At 56.3% G+C, this 16,500-nt stretch overlaps 1 protein-coding gene across 3 annotated transcripts in view; it reads right to left on the bottom strand.

Moving 5' to 3' along the window:
• The window catches only part of PEPD (peptidase D), a 136,012-nt gene extending 119,899 nt beyond the window's left edge, over window positions 1–16,113 (bottom strand). For 2 of the 3 annotated variants that reach the window (XM_025366169.1, XM_025366170.1), the window contains exons 1-3: window positions 15,951–16,113; window positions 6,111–6,294; window positions 4,542–4,669 (exon numbers count right to left, since the gene is read on the bottom strand). In XM_025366169.1, coding sequence (XP_025221954.1) covers window positions 4,542–4,669; window positions 6,111–6,294; window positions 15,951–15,967 — 329 coding nt within the window. In that variant the 5' untranslated portion in view covers window positions 15,968–16,113. The remainder of the gene's footprint in view (window positions 1–4,541; window positions 4,670–6,110; window positions 6,295–15,950) is intronic. The other variant, XM_025366171.1, reaches the window with a different exon arrangement.
• Between the last annotated feature and the right edge of the window lie 387 nt (window positions 16,114–16,500).

The following is a 16,500-nucleotide window of genomic DNA, read 5'->3' as shown; positions in this document are numbered from 1 at the left end:
CACACAACACAGCACACTCACACCAACCACACCCCCATCACAAACACCCTACATACTTCACACCCACACACACCCTCATCACAAACACCCTACCTACTACACACACACACCCTCATCACAAACACCCTACACACCACACAAACACACACAACACTGCACACTCACACCCACCACACCCTCATCACAAACACCCTACCCACTACTCACACACCCACACACACGCACCACACCATCAAACACCCTACCTACTACACACACACACCCTCATCACAAACACCCTACACACCACACACACACGCACAACACAGCACACACATGCCCACATACACTCCCTCACATGCACCCTACACACCACACATACCTACACACAACACAGCACACACACACTCCCATCACAACCTACACACCACACACACACCCATCACAAAAAACCTACACACCACACACACACCCCATCACAAACACCCTACACACCACACACACCACAAACACAGCAATGCCCCCCACACGCAACATACTCTACATGCATCACACACCTCACACACACCTCCCACATACGTCCTCTCCACATCACATCCAAACCTACCCACCCCTCCACATGCACCACACCACACACAGGTATGCACTCCATATGCACACACAGCCCCCCACGCATACACCATACATGTGCAAACCCTCCCACCATACCCACATCCATCTCTCACACAAGATGTGGGTATGGCCCTGGGAAGCCTGAGCGCCCCTCCCTGCATACCACAGCCAGGGACGGAACAGGGTACAAAGTGCAAAGGTTCCAGGAGGGCCCCCCGACCTGGTCAAAGAGGCTCCCCAACTCTGGGCTCTGAAGCTGCGTGGGGCGCTGACTCACAGAGGCCCACAGCCAAAGCCACCCTCCACTAAGCCCGACTCCGATGAAAAATGATGGGAAACGCTCTCACATCAAAAAGACACCACACACTGTTGTGAGCAGAGACTCGGAATAAAAATGCATTCAAAACTACCACCCTCCTCGTCCCAGAACGGGCCTGGGGTGAGGAGTGGGCCGGCCTCAGGCTGCCCACGGCCCCAGGCGTCTGCAACCCTGACAACAGCGAGACCGTTTCCGCAGGAAGTGGCAGATCTTGCAGACGGGGGTGTCGTTTCCCTGGGCGACTTTGGATCGCAGTATCTGCCAGATGGATTTTCAAAAACCATCAGATAGGGACTCAAAAGGAAGCTGAGGAGCTGGAGGTCAAATGTGCAGTCTGGTGGGTTTTGCTTGCAAAGGCCAGGTACTCCCGTCAGCCTCGCTCCCGGTGCCCTATTGATTTCAGGAGCAGCTGGAAGCAGCCGTACGCAATCAGATCTGGCCACTCCCCAGCTCCAGTCCCACACAGTCAACCTCGCCACCACTGCTCTGTTACAACTGAGCCTTGTCTCCCGAGGGCTCAGGATGTGGAGATTCAGACAGGGTCACCCCAGGGCAGAGGAATGGACAGGCCCGCTGGGGGTGGCTGTGGTAGGGAACCAGGATGGCAGGACACAAGGGTCTACCTCTCAGCTATGGGGCCAGAAGCCCCCTTGGGATGAAGGTTGCCTGATCTGACCTGCCCAGCATGCACACAGAGGAGGCATCCGCCCTGACTGCCGAGCTGCTTCTCTGAGCAGTGGGACATGTCAACAGGCTCTGAGCCAGCAGTGAGGGCCATGAGGAGGATGAGAGGGCAGCCAGGTCAAAACTGCAGATGTCACCCAGAGTCAAGGATCCCCTGGCACAGGAGCCCTCACTCGTCCTGAGGTGTGCCACTTGCAAGAAAGTGCACTCAGCAAGAAAGGCTGAGGCCACAACTCTGCTCTGGGTGGAGAGAGGATGCTGGGAGAATCCTCCTGCAGAAAGCCAACCTAAACTCTTCGTCACTGCTGTCCCAGCTACAATGGCTGCGGAATAAACCACCCTAACGTTTAATGGAGTGCAAAACCACCGATCATGTTCATGGACTCTGAAGGTCGGGAATTCAGACCGAGCCCAGAGAGGACAGCAAAGCTCTGCTCCACATCTAGGACCTCAGCAGGTGGAAGGCTGGGGCTCGGAACCACCTGGGGCTCGTGCACACTGGCGGCTGGTGCTGCTGGCGGCTGGGGTCCCCCTGTGGGGAGTCTGTGCTTCCTCACGATGTGGCGGGTGGGTTCCCAGGGCAAGCACCCCACGGGAGAGAACCAGGTGGAAGCCACAGTGCAGTTTACAGTCAAGCCTCAGACGTCACCCAGCAGTACTGCCACCTGGTCATGAGGCCCAGACCTGGGTCAGGCGGGAGGGAAATAGATGTCACCTGCAGACAGCGAGTGTCCAGAAACACTGCTGTGGCCATTTTTGGACAAGACAATCTCCCTCCTGGAACCATCCTTGCCTCGTGTCAGTGTCACAGATAGAACCGCCGCCACAGTGGCCAGCACTGTAACTCCAGTCCTGGGGGGCTTCCAGAGCGGCATCACAGCGAAGGAACTGGAGCCCCAAACACGACCAGACCCACTCACAAGCCCCACGGCCCCTCAGAAGCCACACTGAGCGAGCAGGCAAGCTCGGCCTCCGACTGCAGCTCCAGCAACACCTGGCGGCAGGACCTGCACGGGTCATGCTACCATGCTGAGCCATTTCCTCTTTTATAACAGGGCAGTCATAAGGATTCCACTGGGAATGAGATGAAGGTCGACAGTAAAGATCACAACAGGATGGGAAGGCACCGTCAGGTGAGGGCCTCCGAGCGGCAGCCCGGTAGAAGCCCCAAAGGCACTCGGCCCGGGTGTGTCCACTCCGTGCCCTTCTTCCCAGGGGCTGAGCCAGATCACCCCCAGGAGAAACAGCCCTCTTTTCTGCTGCTGCCAATTGTGCTCCCGGCTGAGTCCTGCCCAGCAAAGATCCCAGTCTTGCCAGGCTGGGATCCTGCCAAGCAGCCTAAGAGCAGAATGATCACCAACTTGTAAGCCTGAACCCCCCTCCCTGAGACAGCAGGAGCAGCACACACCACGGCCAACGAAGGCAGAAACAGTCTGCACTGAAGGGAGGGTGAGGGGAGGGTGGCGCTGGAAGCAGGGGAAGCCCCACTGTGGCCCCGGCCCTCGGCACAGAGCCCAGTCCCTGTGGCAGCCAGGGGCCTTGTCACTCAAACCAGTCACAGCCTCTCCAGCCAACCTGGTAATGAGCGTTCTGGGGCACCAGGCAGCAAAGGCTGCAATTTATACATTAGCCCAGAAAAATCACTCTCCAGGCGGAGATGACACGCAGCGAGGCGGCCAGCATTTAGCAGGATCCTCTGATCACCTCAAACCTCCCTGGTTAAGTACAGCGTCCACCCCGGCACCTCCGAGCAGGCAGAACAGCTCCTCGGGGGTGGGGGAACCTGGAACAGCAGGCACCATGGAGAGTGGAGGAAGGTGCACCGCAGCCCGAGCCTCTGCTCCATCTCACACATGGGCCAGGAGGGCAGGGCCTGCGCTGTGTGCAGAGGCAGGCAGCAAATAACACACCCAGCATATCAGCAACAGGTCTCAGAAAGGCGGTCCCCCAACCCCCACCCCAACCCCCCCCCCCCAGACACACACAGGGCCATGCCACACCTGTCAATGCCATGCAGGAGTGATGGCCTCCCAGGGCCAAAGCCTCAGACGTTTTCACAGAGCGTGGAAGCTAGAATTTCAGGATTAACAAACTGCACTTCTAAACAAACAAGGCCCCCAGCTGACAGGGCTCTGATGAGTGGAGGAACACCATGGTTCTCGGTCTCGAGTCGAATTAGAAAAAACGACATGGACACACATGAAGTGGTTTTAAGGAGTGGAGAATTTAATAGACAAGAAGGAAGGGAGAAGACAGAAGGAAGAAGTTCCTCCGTACAGAGACAGAGGAAGGGGGACTCCAAAGCTGAAAGAGGAGGTCCCCAAGTGCAGTGGCCACCAGCCAGGTATATATGCAGAGGCTAGAGGAGGTGGTGTCTGATTTGCATAGGGCTCGGGGATTGGTTTGACCAAGCATGTTATTCACATAGCCCACGAAAAAGCTGGCCTTCCCACCCTAGCCTTTTAATATGCAAATGCAGGGTGCCATGGATATTCTACACATGTGGGGATACGTGGGGGCAGCCATGTTGCCAGGAACATGTGGGGCAAGGGCAAGAAGGCCTTGGGAATCGCCATGTTGGGTGGACCCAGTTTCTAATGGCCTGCATCTGCATATCAAAGGTTGCCCGCCTGGCTTTAGGAGCTGGGGCTTTACCAGAAAACTTCCCAAGGACCCCTTTTCCTCTGTCTACCTAAAACAATTTCTTAGTAACTCCTACGACACAGTTGTACTCCAGCTGTAACATCCCTTCCCAACCACGGTTGCAGGGCTCTGGTGCGAGGCAGGCTGTCACAGCCCTGACCGCATGCCCTTCTTCCTGCAGTTCTTCCCTACTCCCTGTCCCCAGGCCCAGCCCGGCCCTCCCATCCCACCTCCTCTCCACCTCCCCTCCCCACCCCTAGCCCATGGTTGGTAGCCGCGGTGCCCCAGCCAGGCTGCTCCTTACTTTCCCATCCAGGTGGCATGGCTGGCAGGAAGCCTGGGCACAAACAGGGTCGACTTCCCAGTGTCAACATCAATGACGCCGTAGCAGCCTGGCTCAGTGACACCGAACGCCCAGTGAAAAAAGGACTCCTGTAGCAGGAACAAGAACTCTTGTTAGCCAGTGGAATGTGAGGTGCAAGGAGGCACCGGTGGCTGCATCGCAGCACCCCAGGGAGCCAGCTCAGACCGACAGCCTCTTGCAACTTACCCCAGCCCCAGACATCCCTTCCCCTCGGCACCCGACTCCCCGGTTCATCCTCCCGTGGTTTGGCAAGGGGCAACCTGGCAGCTCCCCCACCCTGCTGGGAGCCCTCCCTGATGCTGCAGGTTTCGGGTATGTGCCCGAGCCCCCCTGTATTCCCACCCCCTAGGCCCATGACAGGGCGCCCAGCACCACCACACATCCAGCTCAGCCCTGCCTCTCTGCCACGTGCAGGCAGGCAAGACGCTCCCCAGATTCCAATGCCCAGGCCGGATATCTGCACAGAAATGGATTCCTCCATTTAGGACTTCTTACTTCCCTCTCCCACCCCCGGGGCGGCTGATGACTTCAGTGTTTAGGGACGAATGCTGCGCTAAAAGGACGTCACATAGGTATGGTGGAGGAGGATCTCTTCCAAAATTAGCCTAGCATACCATCAGAAAGGGAGCCAACAGCTGAATTTAGGAAATCGGTTTTTAAGCCGCAGAATATTTAAACCTGGAGAAGCATCAAGACTGGCCAGAGAAAACTTATTTAGACCGCCATGTCTCTCACAGCCATAGGACTGCAGGCTTGCAGCTGTGTGAACAATGGAGCAGACAGACGGGACCCTTCCGGCAGAAGGTGCTTTTCGTAAAGAAAAAAATTGTCTGCGGTCGCTCAGCAATGGGTCTCAGCCCATCTGTGGGGTGCTGGGGCAACAGGGTTCAGCTAGGGAAGCCATGCCTTCCCATAGTCTCTCCACACCCGGCTCCCCTTCACATTCCCATCTCTCTTCTTGCCAGGATGCCGCATGGACACATTCCCTAGGCTCTGCCCGCCCCAGAGAGGTTCTGAAGTTCCCGCTGTGATCAGGCTCCAGCTCTGGGCATGGCAGCGGGGAGAAAATAGCACTACATTTAGAGATGGAAGACGAGGTTCTAATCCCAGCTCCACCTCTTGGCAAGTCATTTTCCCTCTGAGCCTCAGTTTTCTCATCTGCAAAATGGGTGTAATGCTAAGATCTGTGAAAGTGAGCCAAGCTCAGAGCCTCACAGTCTTCCTGGGTGGGTATCCTCACGTTCCTGTACCTGGGGACTGAGTGCTGCCAGTGACTCTCAGCCATGGCCACCATGACCAGGCTGGTTGCCTGCAGGTGGGCCACCCGCCGCCCCACATCTTCAAGTTCTACATCTTCAAGGAGCCCCTGGACCACTTCCCAGGCGAGGAAACGGAGGCTCAGGGAGGGCCACAAAAGGCAGCTCTGGCCAAGCTGGGGCCTCCAACTCCTGCTCAGGCAAGCAGCCCCATCACAGGCCTGCTCACCTGCAGCCAAGGGGGCAGGCTCACCTGGCGGAAGAGGACCCCGGTGTCGGTGCAGTAGCGCTGAGTCTCCTCCCCGCCCTGCAGGACCACGACGGAGCCGGCCTGCACAGCGGGGTTCTTCCGCAGCCGCTCACACAGGCGCTGCCGGTTCAAGGCAAAGAGTGCCAGCGGCACCTTCAGGGTTTCATTCCCCAGCCAAAACGAGGGTCTGCAGAGGCAAGAGCACACACAGCCACACAGGCCTCTGTTAGCATCTCCAAGCATGCCCACACCTGAGATCGGGGTGACCGGAGGCCAGAGCCTGCCGTGGGACCCCCATCAGCACGGGGCAAGCTGCCTGAGCTCTACCTGCTTTTGACCCAGAAATAGCTCCTCACTGGTCCCCCTGAGGACCACAGGGGCTTGTCTCCTCCGTCATCCATGCTGTCCTGACTCCACCCCCCTGCTCCTCTGCCCCCCAACCAACTGCCCAGCAGGCCACAGGGACTGCACACTCCTGAATCTGCAGCAGGTCCCCAGTCCTGCTGCATTGGTGCCCATGACCCTGGGGGCCACTCTCTCTGTGGAAACCCTCCCCAACAGCAGCTGGCCCAGGCTCCCTACCAGCCAGGCCCCCAGCTCCCGGCTCAACCTCCTTGCTGGAGCCCAGCTTGGCCCAACCCTGGGGCCTCTTCCCTAACTGGCTCCTTCCCTCAGCTCAGCTGAGCTCACCCAGTCCCTCAGCTCAAAGGACCATCTGCATCTACAGACCAATGACGTGCGGCTCCAGACTCACAGGCCCATCGGCCACCCTCAGCAAGCAGAAGATGGCCCTGAACCAAAGCCGCTCCTCCCCAGCCTCCCCCGACACAAAGCACCTGCGCCTGGACAGTCCTGCAGGCCATCCTGACCTCCTATCTCATCCCACCTCCTGGCCACCAGCAAGGTCTGGACTCTACCCTCAATGCACATCCTCATCCGCAGGGCCACCGCCCCATGTCCCATCTGGACAACTGCAGGCAACTCTCAGTGGCGCTCTTGGCCCCAGCTTCCCCACAGCCTGGTCTGCACCTTCTGCCAGAATGGCCCTTTCGAAATGCCAATCCCAGCACACACTCCCTGCCCGACCCCGTGCTGGCTGGCTTCTCTGAGTGCAGACTTCACTCCCCAGCCACGAGGGATCCAGGCCCCCAGTTCACCCTTGGTTTCCTCTGCTGCAGCATGGGCATCCTCGCTCATCCCTAAACAGCCAGAACACTCCAGCCTTTCTCCGCTGCGGTGCCCTGTGGGGAATGCTCTTCCCAAGGGCTGTTTTACCCAGCCTCTGCAGAAATGCCCCTTTCCTACCCACCCCACCCCCCAGCTCTCTTCACGTCTCTCCAGAGCCCCCATCACTCTTCATTTATTTGTTTGCTGGCCCTCCAGGTAACATGTAAGCTCCCTGAAGGCAGGGACAGAGCAGGTGTCGGTATCTATGGAATGAATGAATAAACAGAAGGTGGTCCCAGCAAGCAGGCTGGAGGCCGGGGCGGGCATGAGAGACAATGGGGATGAGGTGGAGGAGGAGTAAGCAGGGGCGGGGTATGCAGGAGGGAGCCCCTGCAGGCTCTCCAGCCAGGGGACAGTGGGTGGGCACAGAGGTCAAGGAGGCAGGGACGTCCCAGAGCTGGTGAGAGCAGACAGCGCTGCCCAGGAACCGCAGTGAAGCTGCGGATGAAACCTGCCCTCACAGTGCGGCACTGTGAAGCTGCCTGGGGCACCTCTTACACTCACCTCACATGGGACCCTCAGAGGCCCTGACCCTCCTGCCAGGGTCACACAAGCAGGTGACACCTCCTGCACATCTTGGCTCCAATACGACCTTCTCAGGATGGTCTTCCCCAGCCTCCCTCTTTGAACCTGCAACTCTTCTCCTTGCCCAACCCCCTACTAGTCCCTGGCCTGAGGTTTCCCCACTTGCTCTCCAGATACACTCCCCTGCACTGTGCCCAGAGGCTGACCCACCCAACCTCCTCAGCGTGCACACTGCCTCCTGCCTCCAGGCCTGCTGAGCCTACGGCAGGCACAAGAGGCTGGGGGCAGGAGGAGGAAGAGGAGGACAGTGGATCCACTCCCCTGGCTCCCTCCCTGGGGACCCTGGAACTAAACGGCTGGGGGCACCTCTCCATCCAGGGCCACTGCTCTGATGAGGCCACCCTGCCGCACAGCATGGCCCTTGCTGGGTTTCTGACCAGGTTCCCCACTCTTCTTTCCTGGGTTCCCCTAACGTGCGCACAGCTCTGCATATCGTCCCCACTCTCCACTCTCCTTAGTGGCCCCCTGGAGTAAACACCTAATGTGGGGCCAGGTCCCTGGTCAAGACAACGCTTAGCACTCAGCACCTTCCAACCTAAATGCAGTGGGTGCTGCCTGGTGCTTCCTGGTGTTATCCAGTCCACCCCCTCGGGTGGAAACACTGGGAGATGGAGCACCTTGCCCGACACACAGCAAACGCTCAACACATATCTGCTGAATGACACACAGGGCCACACACACAACTGTGGGATGAGAAGATGCCACATCAGCCGCAGTGGAGCAGGAAGCAGCCCTGGAGCCCCAGCCCGCCCAGGAAGGGTGGAGGGTCAGAAGCAGCCGCACATGCTGACATGACCAGAGCCCCCTCCCGCTCCCCCATATGCCCTTCCTACCCTCCCAGGAGGGTGAACAGGTGGCTGGGTGGACACCAGCAGCCAGGGCTTCCTCTGGGCTGGGGCTGCTTTTCTGCCACACTCAGCCATCGGGATGAAAGGGCAGAGGGAAGTCGGTGAGAGTTTGTAAACATGACCACATCCCAGATGGCCATGCCGTCGGGAACTGAAAGTGTAGTCACCAGCACCTTGTGCTCACATGTCCCCCACAGCCTCCCACGCCCTTTCCCTTCACTCGGGAAAGCCCATGGTGGGATGGGCACAGGGCCAAAACTCGTCTCTGCAGAGTCCCCAACAGCACAGGGGCAATGATACTGAGGACCTGCTATGGACAGCCTCAGCAACAGCCGTCGAACAGCATGACCGGCCGAAAATGCCCATCCTCAGCCACCAGCCTGGCCCCCACCTGCAATGCTCGAAGAAGGGCTGGCCTTCCCCTTGTTCAGAACCTTCTGAGAGACTGAAATTTCTCAGGGCACACGGACTGGGATCCCAAGGGCTGAGCAGAAAATTTGATAAGCCACCTTCTCCTTGAGCACTCAGCTGCCACTGCAAAGAAAATCTACAACCACAGCCGGGCGCGGTGGCGGGCGCCTGTAGTCCCAGCTACTCAGGAGGCTGAGGCAGGAGAATAGCATGAACCAGGAAGGTGGAGCTTGCAGTGAGCCGAGATCATGCCACTGCACACCAGCCTGGGCGACAAAGCAAGACCCCGTCTCAAAAAAAAAAAAAAAAAATCTACAACCATGCTTACTTCTCCACAGGGCTCCGCCAGAACAGAACCCACCCTGTGCAGGGCTCTGGGCATGAGAAGGGCTAGCCTGAGCCACGAGGCAGGGCAATACGCTACAGTCATTAATTACAGGACACCAAGGAATAAAGTTTTATAGAGACATGCCCTTTGATTTCTCATGGCAGAAACCAAACCCCCAGAGAGACTGTCAGGCTCAGAGCCAACACAGATGAATTCTTCCTGCAAATTCAGCAAATGCAGCACCAATAAAACATCTCCAACAGGTTTCTGCTGCAGCTTTTGTTAAGTGGCACCCGGAATTTAAAAGGCAAAAGCCATTATCATCCCCAGGTCCCAAGGTAAATAAGCCATGCTTTGCTGCAGACAGACAGGGCACAAGAGCTCCAGAGCCTCAGAGACCCACAGAACAAATCTCTGAGACCCAGAGGCCAGGATCCCCGCTGCCCTGGCAACAACCAAGACCCGGTAAGCAGCCCAGGACCAAGAACGGAGTGACCAAGACTGAGGCCAGTCCCCAAGGAAGGTAGGATGCCACTGCCCCTACAAGCCGTCCCTGTCTCCATACAACCCACACCCCCGTATCAGTACTGGGCCACCCTCTCCTTAACAGCCAACTGCAGGGCTCTTACCTAAGGCCTAGGGACCCCCAAGGATTCATCCTCAAAATCAGGGGCTCCATCTACCTGGATGGGAAAAAGCTATACCTTTATTTTCTCTTTTTTTTTTTTTTTTTTTTTTTTTTTGAGACGGTGTCTCGCTCTGTCACCCAGGCTGGAGTGCAGTGGCCGGATCTCAGCTCACTGTAAGCTCCGCCTCCCGGGTTCACGCCATTCTCCTGCCTCAGCCTCCCGAGTAGCTGGGACTACAGGCGCCTGCCACCTCGCCCGGCTAAGTTTTTTTTGTATTTTTTTAGTAGAGACGGGGTTTCACTGTGTTAGCCAGGATGGTCTCGATCTCCTGACCTCGTGATCCGCCCGTCTCGGCCTCCCAAAGTGCTGGGATTACAGGCTTGAGCCACCGCGCCCGGCCTATTTTCTCTAACCTCCAATTCAAATTTACATTTTCTTCAATTATTCACATAAGTAACAAACTACTCAGTGTCAGCAATGCATGTTAATCTGTCACCAGCACAAATCAAAGGTATTTTAATATCACGTTATTGCTGTTGCAGTATCTCGAAATATCACTTTTGCACCTCACAACTTCAAAATTAAAGTAGTTGGGCCAGGCGCAGTGGCTCATGCCTATAATCCCAGCACTGTGGGAGGCAGGAATTTGAGACCAGAATGGGCAACATGGCAAAACCCCATCTCTACCAAAAACACAAAAATCAGCCAGGAATGGTGGCTTGTGGTTGCGGTCCCAGCTACCCGGGAGGCTGAGGCGGAGGATTGCTTGAGCCCTGGAGGCAGAGACTACAGTGAACAGAGGTCCCAACACTATACTCCAGCCTGGGAGACAGGGCAAGACCCTGTCTCAAATTTATGTAACATTTTGATAACTGTATTTCCAAATAATTGGGTTTTATTTTTGAAATATTCTGTACTTATTTCATGCATTTAAAAACATTATGCCAGTCAGGCACGGTGGCTCACACCTATAATCCCAACATTTTGGGAGGCCAACACGGGCGAACCACCTGATGTCAGGAGTTCAAAACCAGCCTGGCCAACATAGTGAAACCCTGTCTCTACTAAAAATACAAAAGTTAGCCGGGCATAGTGGCGCACACCTATAATCCCAGCCACTCGGGAGGCTGAGGCAGGAGAATCATTTGAACCTGGGAGGCAGAGGTTGCAGTGAGCCGAGATCAAGCCACTGCACTCCAGCCTGGGCAACAGAGCCAGACTCCCTCTCAAAAAAAAAACAAAACAAAACAAAAAAAATGATGCCAAGAATGGTGCGCAGGTTTCACTGATGCCCGTGGGGTCCACCGCACAGACAAGGAAAAATCTCTGCACTAGAATGTGGAGTCACTGGCCAGGCGCGGTCGCTCATGCCTGTAAACAAGGCACTTTGGGAGGTTGAGGTGGGTGGATCACGAGGTCAGGAGTTCGAGACCAGCCTGGCCAACATAATGAGACCCCATCTCTACTAAAAATACAAAAAAATTGGCCAGGCGTGGTGGCAGGCACCTGTAATCCCAGCTACTCAGGAGGCTGGGGCAGGAGAACTGCTTGAACCCGGCAGGCAGAGGTTGCAGTGAGCCGTGATCGTGCCATTGTACTCCGGCCCGGGTGACAGTGCAAGACTCCTTCTCAAAAAAAAAAAAAAAAGAATGTGGAGCCACTTCTAGATAGGGCCACACCGCTAAACTCCCAGCAGGAGAGGCCAGCCAAGGACCAGCCACCTCCTCCCCTCAGCCTCCAGCATGGGGCCAGGCACCAGACACACGCTCGGGCAGCCCACTGGGTGCCTGACCATAAGCGCCAGGCTGGAGAGGGTTGCCACGGCTGGAGAGGACCTTGAGGCAACTGACCAGCATCTTCCATCTTGCACCTCTCAGCATACACAGAAACCAAGAGAGGGCTGTGTGGAGTCAGGACCTGGGGAAGAGCCAGGGAAGGACACTCAGTGGCCAGCCTGCCTCCCACAAGCCCACCCATCCCCAGCCCCCAGAGTCGGCCTGAGTCTTCTGCTCCTGGAGCACAAGGTTCACATTAGGGTGGGGTCGGGCTCGTGACCCACAATCTGAGCCCTGCAAAAGCCTCTCCAGAAGAATGCTGACTCCAGTGTAACCTATGGCCCAACAGGTACACGCCCAGGGCAGCTCACCTATTGCCTCTTTCTGGCTCTGCAACAGCTCCTGGGAGCCACTCGGTGAAAGAATTAAAGCTATTAAAGCTTTAAAGAATTAAAGCTATTTCTTCATCCTATTCCTCGGAATTCTGTCACCGTGACTCCTTCCCTCAATCACTAGGAGTCTCCCAGGAAAGCAGGATGGGATGCTGTACTAATTTAGAGTAAATCCCTTTTTCATTCATTTCACCAAGCACCAATCACAGGGCAGCCACAGACTGGCCCTGAGGGTACAACAGAACCCCTGGGCTCTAAGGATGCTAAGAGACGAATGAAGGGAAGCAACTCCTAACCCACAATGGGCAGACGTGGAAATGTGTCCTGCTGGGGAGAAAACCGAGTGCTCTGGAGTTCTGAGCACTAAGCCTTTACCGGAGGGCTGGGAAAGGCTTCTGGGAAAGGGAATCATCTGAGCTGGGCCTGCAAAAATGTGAACAATCACATAGAGGACAAGAGCATTCCAGGGATAGCGGGTGAGTGTGCAAGGGAAGAAGGGAATGGAAAAAGCCATGTGGGGGAGCAGATGCAGACAGGTCTGGCTGGAGCTGAGATATTTCAAATTATCAACCCTGTCTGTGGAATGCTCAAAGCATGGCTCAAAGAGACAGCAGTGCCACCAAGTGCCATGGGATAGGGACCCCTCTCCATGAGGGGATGGGAGCACTCTGTCTCAACTTGAAGCCTATACTCAGACTAGCAAGAGAAAGTAGGATCAACCCTGAAACACTCCCAGAGTAGATTCTTGAGTTTCAAATTGAATCTGAGATGCTAGTTTAGGGCTTCCCCTACTCCCCAAATCACATGGGGCACACCCCAGTCACCTGGAACTCTCATGGACACCCTCTGTCCCAGGCTCTGGTAGGATTCTAAAGACAACTAAATCCAACTCCCAGGGAGCCCATGGCCATGGCCGTGACTTGCTGGTGTCATGCCTCGTTATGCCTGACTCGATGATCTGTCCTGTGGGTGCGGGTGGGAGCTGAGCCAGAAACATACTTAATCGATCTTAAGGAAGCCACTGGGGTCAACCTCAGGCTCAAAGTACCCATGGGAAAGCCCCATACCAGACTGGGATGGCTCTTCCCAAGGAGACTGCCAGGCTCTGGAAGCTCCCACACCCTCTCAATAGCACACCTCTCTAAGAACTGCCTGTCAGGCCTCTGAGCCCAAGCCAAGCCATCGTATCCCCTGTGACTTGCACATTTACGCCCAGATGGCCTGAAGTAACTGAAGAATCACAAAAGAAGTGCAAATGCCCTGCCTCCACTTAAACGATGACATTCCACTACAAAAGTGAAAATGGCCGGTCCTTGCCTTAAGCGATGATATTATCTTGTGAAATTCCTTTTCCTGGCTCATCCTGGCTCAAAAAGCTCCCCCACTGAGCACCTTGTAACCCCCACTCCTGCCCCCCAGAGAACAAGCCCCCTTTGACTGGAATTTTCCTTTACCTACCCAAATCCTATAAAACGGCCCTGCCCTTATCTCCCTTCGTTCTCTTTTCGGACTCAGCCCGCCTGCACCCAGGTGAAATAAGCAGCCATGTTGCTCACACAAAGCCTGTTTGGTGGTCTCTTCACATGGACACGCATGACACTGCCACTCTGTTTTGTCTCCCTCACCCACCCTGTGTGGTGGCCCAGAGAATTCGTTCTGCTAGAAAAGCTCTCATTCTGGGACCAGGCGCGGTGGCTCACACCTGTAATCCTAGCACTTTGGGAGGCCGAGGTGGGTGGATCACCTGAGGTCAGGAGTTCGAGACCAGTCTGGCCAACATGGTGAAACCCCATCTCTACTAAAAATACAAAAAATGAGCTGGGCGTGGTGGCACACGCCTGTAATTCCAGCTACTCGGGAGGCTAAGGCAGAAGAATCGCTTGAACCCAGGAGGCAGAGGTTGCAGTGAGCCGAGATCGTGCCATTGCACTCCAGCCTGGGCAACAAGAGCAAAACTCCGTCTCAAAAAAAAACAAAAACAAAAAAAGAAAGAGAAAAAGAAAAGCTCTCATTCCAGGATCCAGTCAGTTCCAGACTTGCTCCCATCCAGACATCAGCTTGGTTCCTGCAGGAGAGCAGCAGGTCTCAGGCCAGCTTGCAGTCCTGAACCCAAATGCAACCCCTGGCACTCCCTGTGAGCACCAAGCCAGCCTAAACAGAGAGACAGCACACCCACAGCTGGGCACCAGCCTGCTCATTCTACCCTTTAAAAGGGTCACAGGCTGGATTCAAAGATCTGACCCTGAGTTCCTTGACACCCATCTGAGACTTTGTCTGCACTGTTCTCTACCCAAAGGGAGTCTCATTGCTGAAGGATAAGCACAAAAGTTATCCAGGGAGTGAAGCCTTCCCGCACTTTCCCTGAGCTCAGAGTCTATGTTCCTCCTTTGCAAATGCCAAGACCACAGGCAAGCAGATGGATGACAGAGTCCCATGTGTCCATCTGCTCCAGTGGCCTGTGAGTACCTAAGGGAAGGCCCAATGCTATTCCCGGAGTACAGCAGGTGCCCACAAAATGTTTGATTTGTATATTCTAAGCTCCCTCAACCTTGGGGGCCAACTGAGAACCCACTTTCTGTTGCCATTTTCCCCGCATCTTAAAAAGAGAGATGCATTCAGTCCACTAGATTCCCCCATTCTGACCTCAGTTTCCAACCTGGCATCTGGAATACTGCCCCCTCCTACACCAAGCCCCCTCTACCCCACTGAGCCACCAGACCCACACCTTCTCCCACTGAACTCACACATAGCTCAGGGGAGCCTATTCTTTTAAAACAGATCCAGCAGCTTGTAACAAAACCCTTCCAGCCCCTCAGGGCAAAGTCTGAAGAAGCCACCTGGAACACCACACCTTCCAGCCCCAGGCATGTACCCCTGTCCCCAGAACACTCTGAACTCTCAACCTTTGTCCCTTACCCTGGGCTCAGATGCTCCCTATCTGGGAGATTCCGTCCAACGCTCCGGTAAACCCATCTGTCCACCCTTCCTCCCACTAGGACTACTCAGCCTTCTTTCATTCAGCCCAGTATGGAGCACCTACTGTGTGCAAGACACTGGGCTAGTGAGAAGCAGGTTAAGGGACCTGCCCTTGCACTCTAAATGCAGAGAAGATAACGAACAAGTACAAACAATGCTCTATATGGTTTATCAGGTAATGATAAGGGCACAAAAAGTGGGATAGATGGTTAGAGAAGGATTCCCTGAGGAGGTGACATTTGGCCCCTGAAAGAAATATGGACGTGCCCTGCAGGGAAAAGGGAATTCCAAGTCCGTCTCAAATACCGCCTCCTCCGGGAAGCGTTCGGGTGCCTGCGGTCCTCGCAACGCCGCCCTCCCACCTGGGGGTCTTGGCAGCGAACATGCGTGTCGACCCCAGTACCCACCGCAGCCGCACACAGTGGGGCCGCCAGACGCGCGCAGGTAGGGCCTGAGCCAGCCAAGAGGGTGGAGAAGGGCTGCGGCCCCCGCGCTGACCCTGACTCGGAGCGTGAAGCTCGCCGACCCGCGCTCGGACTCTGGGCCGACGGGAAGAGGCGCCTACCCGAGGCATTCAGCGAGCCCGGTTGGGGCTCTCATCCGCGGTCCGGCCGGCACACCCAAGCCCCTCTCCACGCTAGCGGGAAAGAGCCAGGGAGGTGCAGTACTCACCCGGTGGCCGCCGCCATATTCGCCCGGCACCAGCGTCACGTGCAGCGCGGCGTCAGCTGAGCCCCTCCGGGTCCCAATACGTGGGGCGGGGTAAGAGCGGGGAGAGGGCGGGGCCGGGGGCGGGACCGGGAGTCCTGGACCCACCTCCTCCAGAGCCAAACTCCACGGTACGGGAAGGGGCGGTACCCGGGGAGGGGCGGATCCCTGAAGGGGCGGGGCTCCCGGAGAGGGGCGGGCCCAAGAGCGCGACCAGCATAAATGGGCGGGCTGCCTACTGGAGAGAGTGGGTAGGGGTAGCGGGTAGATTTTCCTCCTTTGCGTGGTGGGAGGGAGGTCCTGAAGCAGAGGACACCTTGATTCTGGTTCAGCCCCCGATCTGGCGTCCCAGCCAACCCGGGAGAAGAATACATAGGAATAAAGAAACCACGTGAGAGGAGAGAAGGGAGACTGACTCAGGCTAGGGTCGGGGCAGAGGTGGGGATTTTTGTTTAAGAAGGGAAAGGGCTTGAGCAAAGGCCGGGGGGCAACTGGAGGACTCTAAAGGTCCTGC

Source organism: Theropithecus gelada, chromosome 19, assembly GCF_003255815.1.
Source record: "Theropithecus gelada isolate Dixy chromosome 19, Tgel_1.0, whole genome shotgun sequence".
NCBI lineage: Eukaryota > Metazoa > Chordata > Mammalia > Primates > Cercopithecidae > Theropithecus > Theropithecus gelada.
The sequence above is the reverse complement of the archived record's forward strand: the minus strand, read 5'-3'. Positions and strand labels throughout refer to the sequence as shown.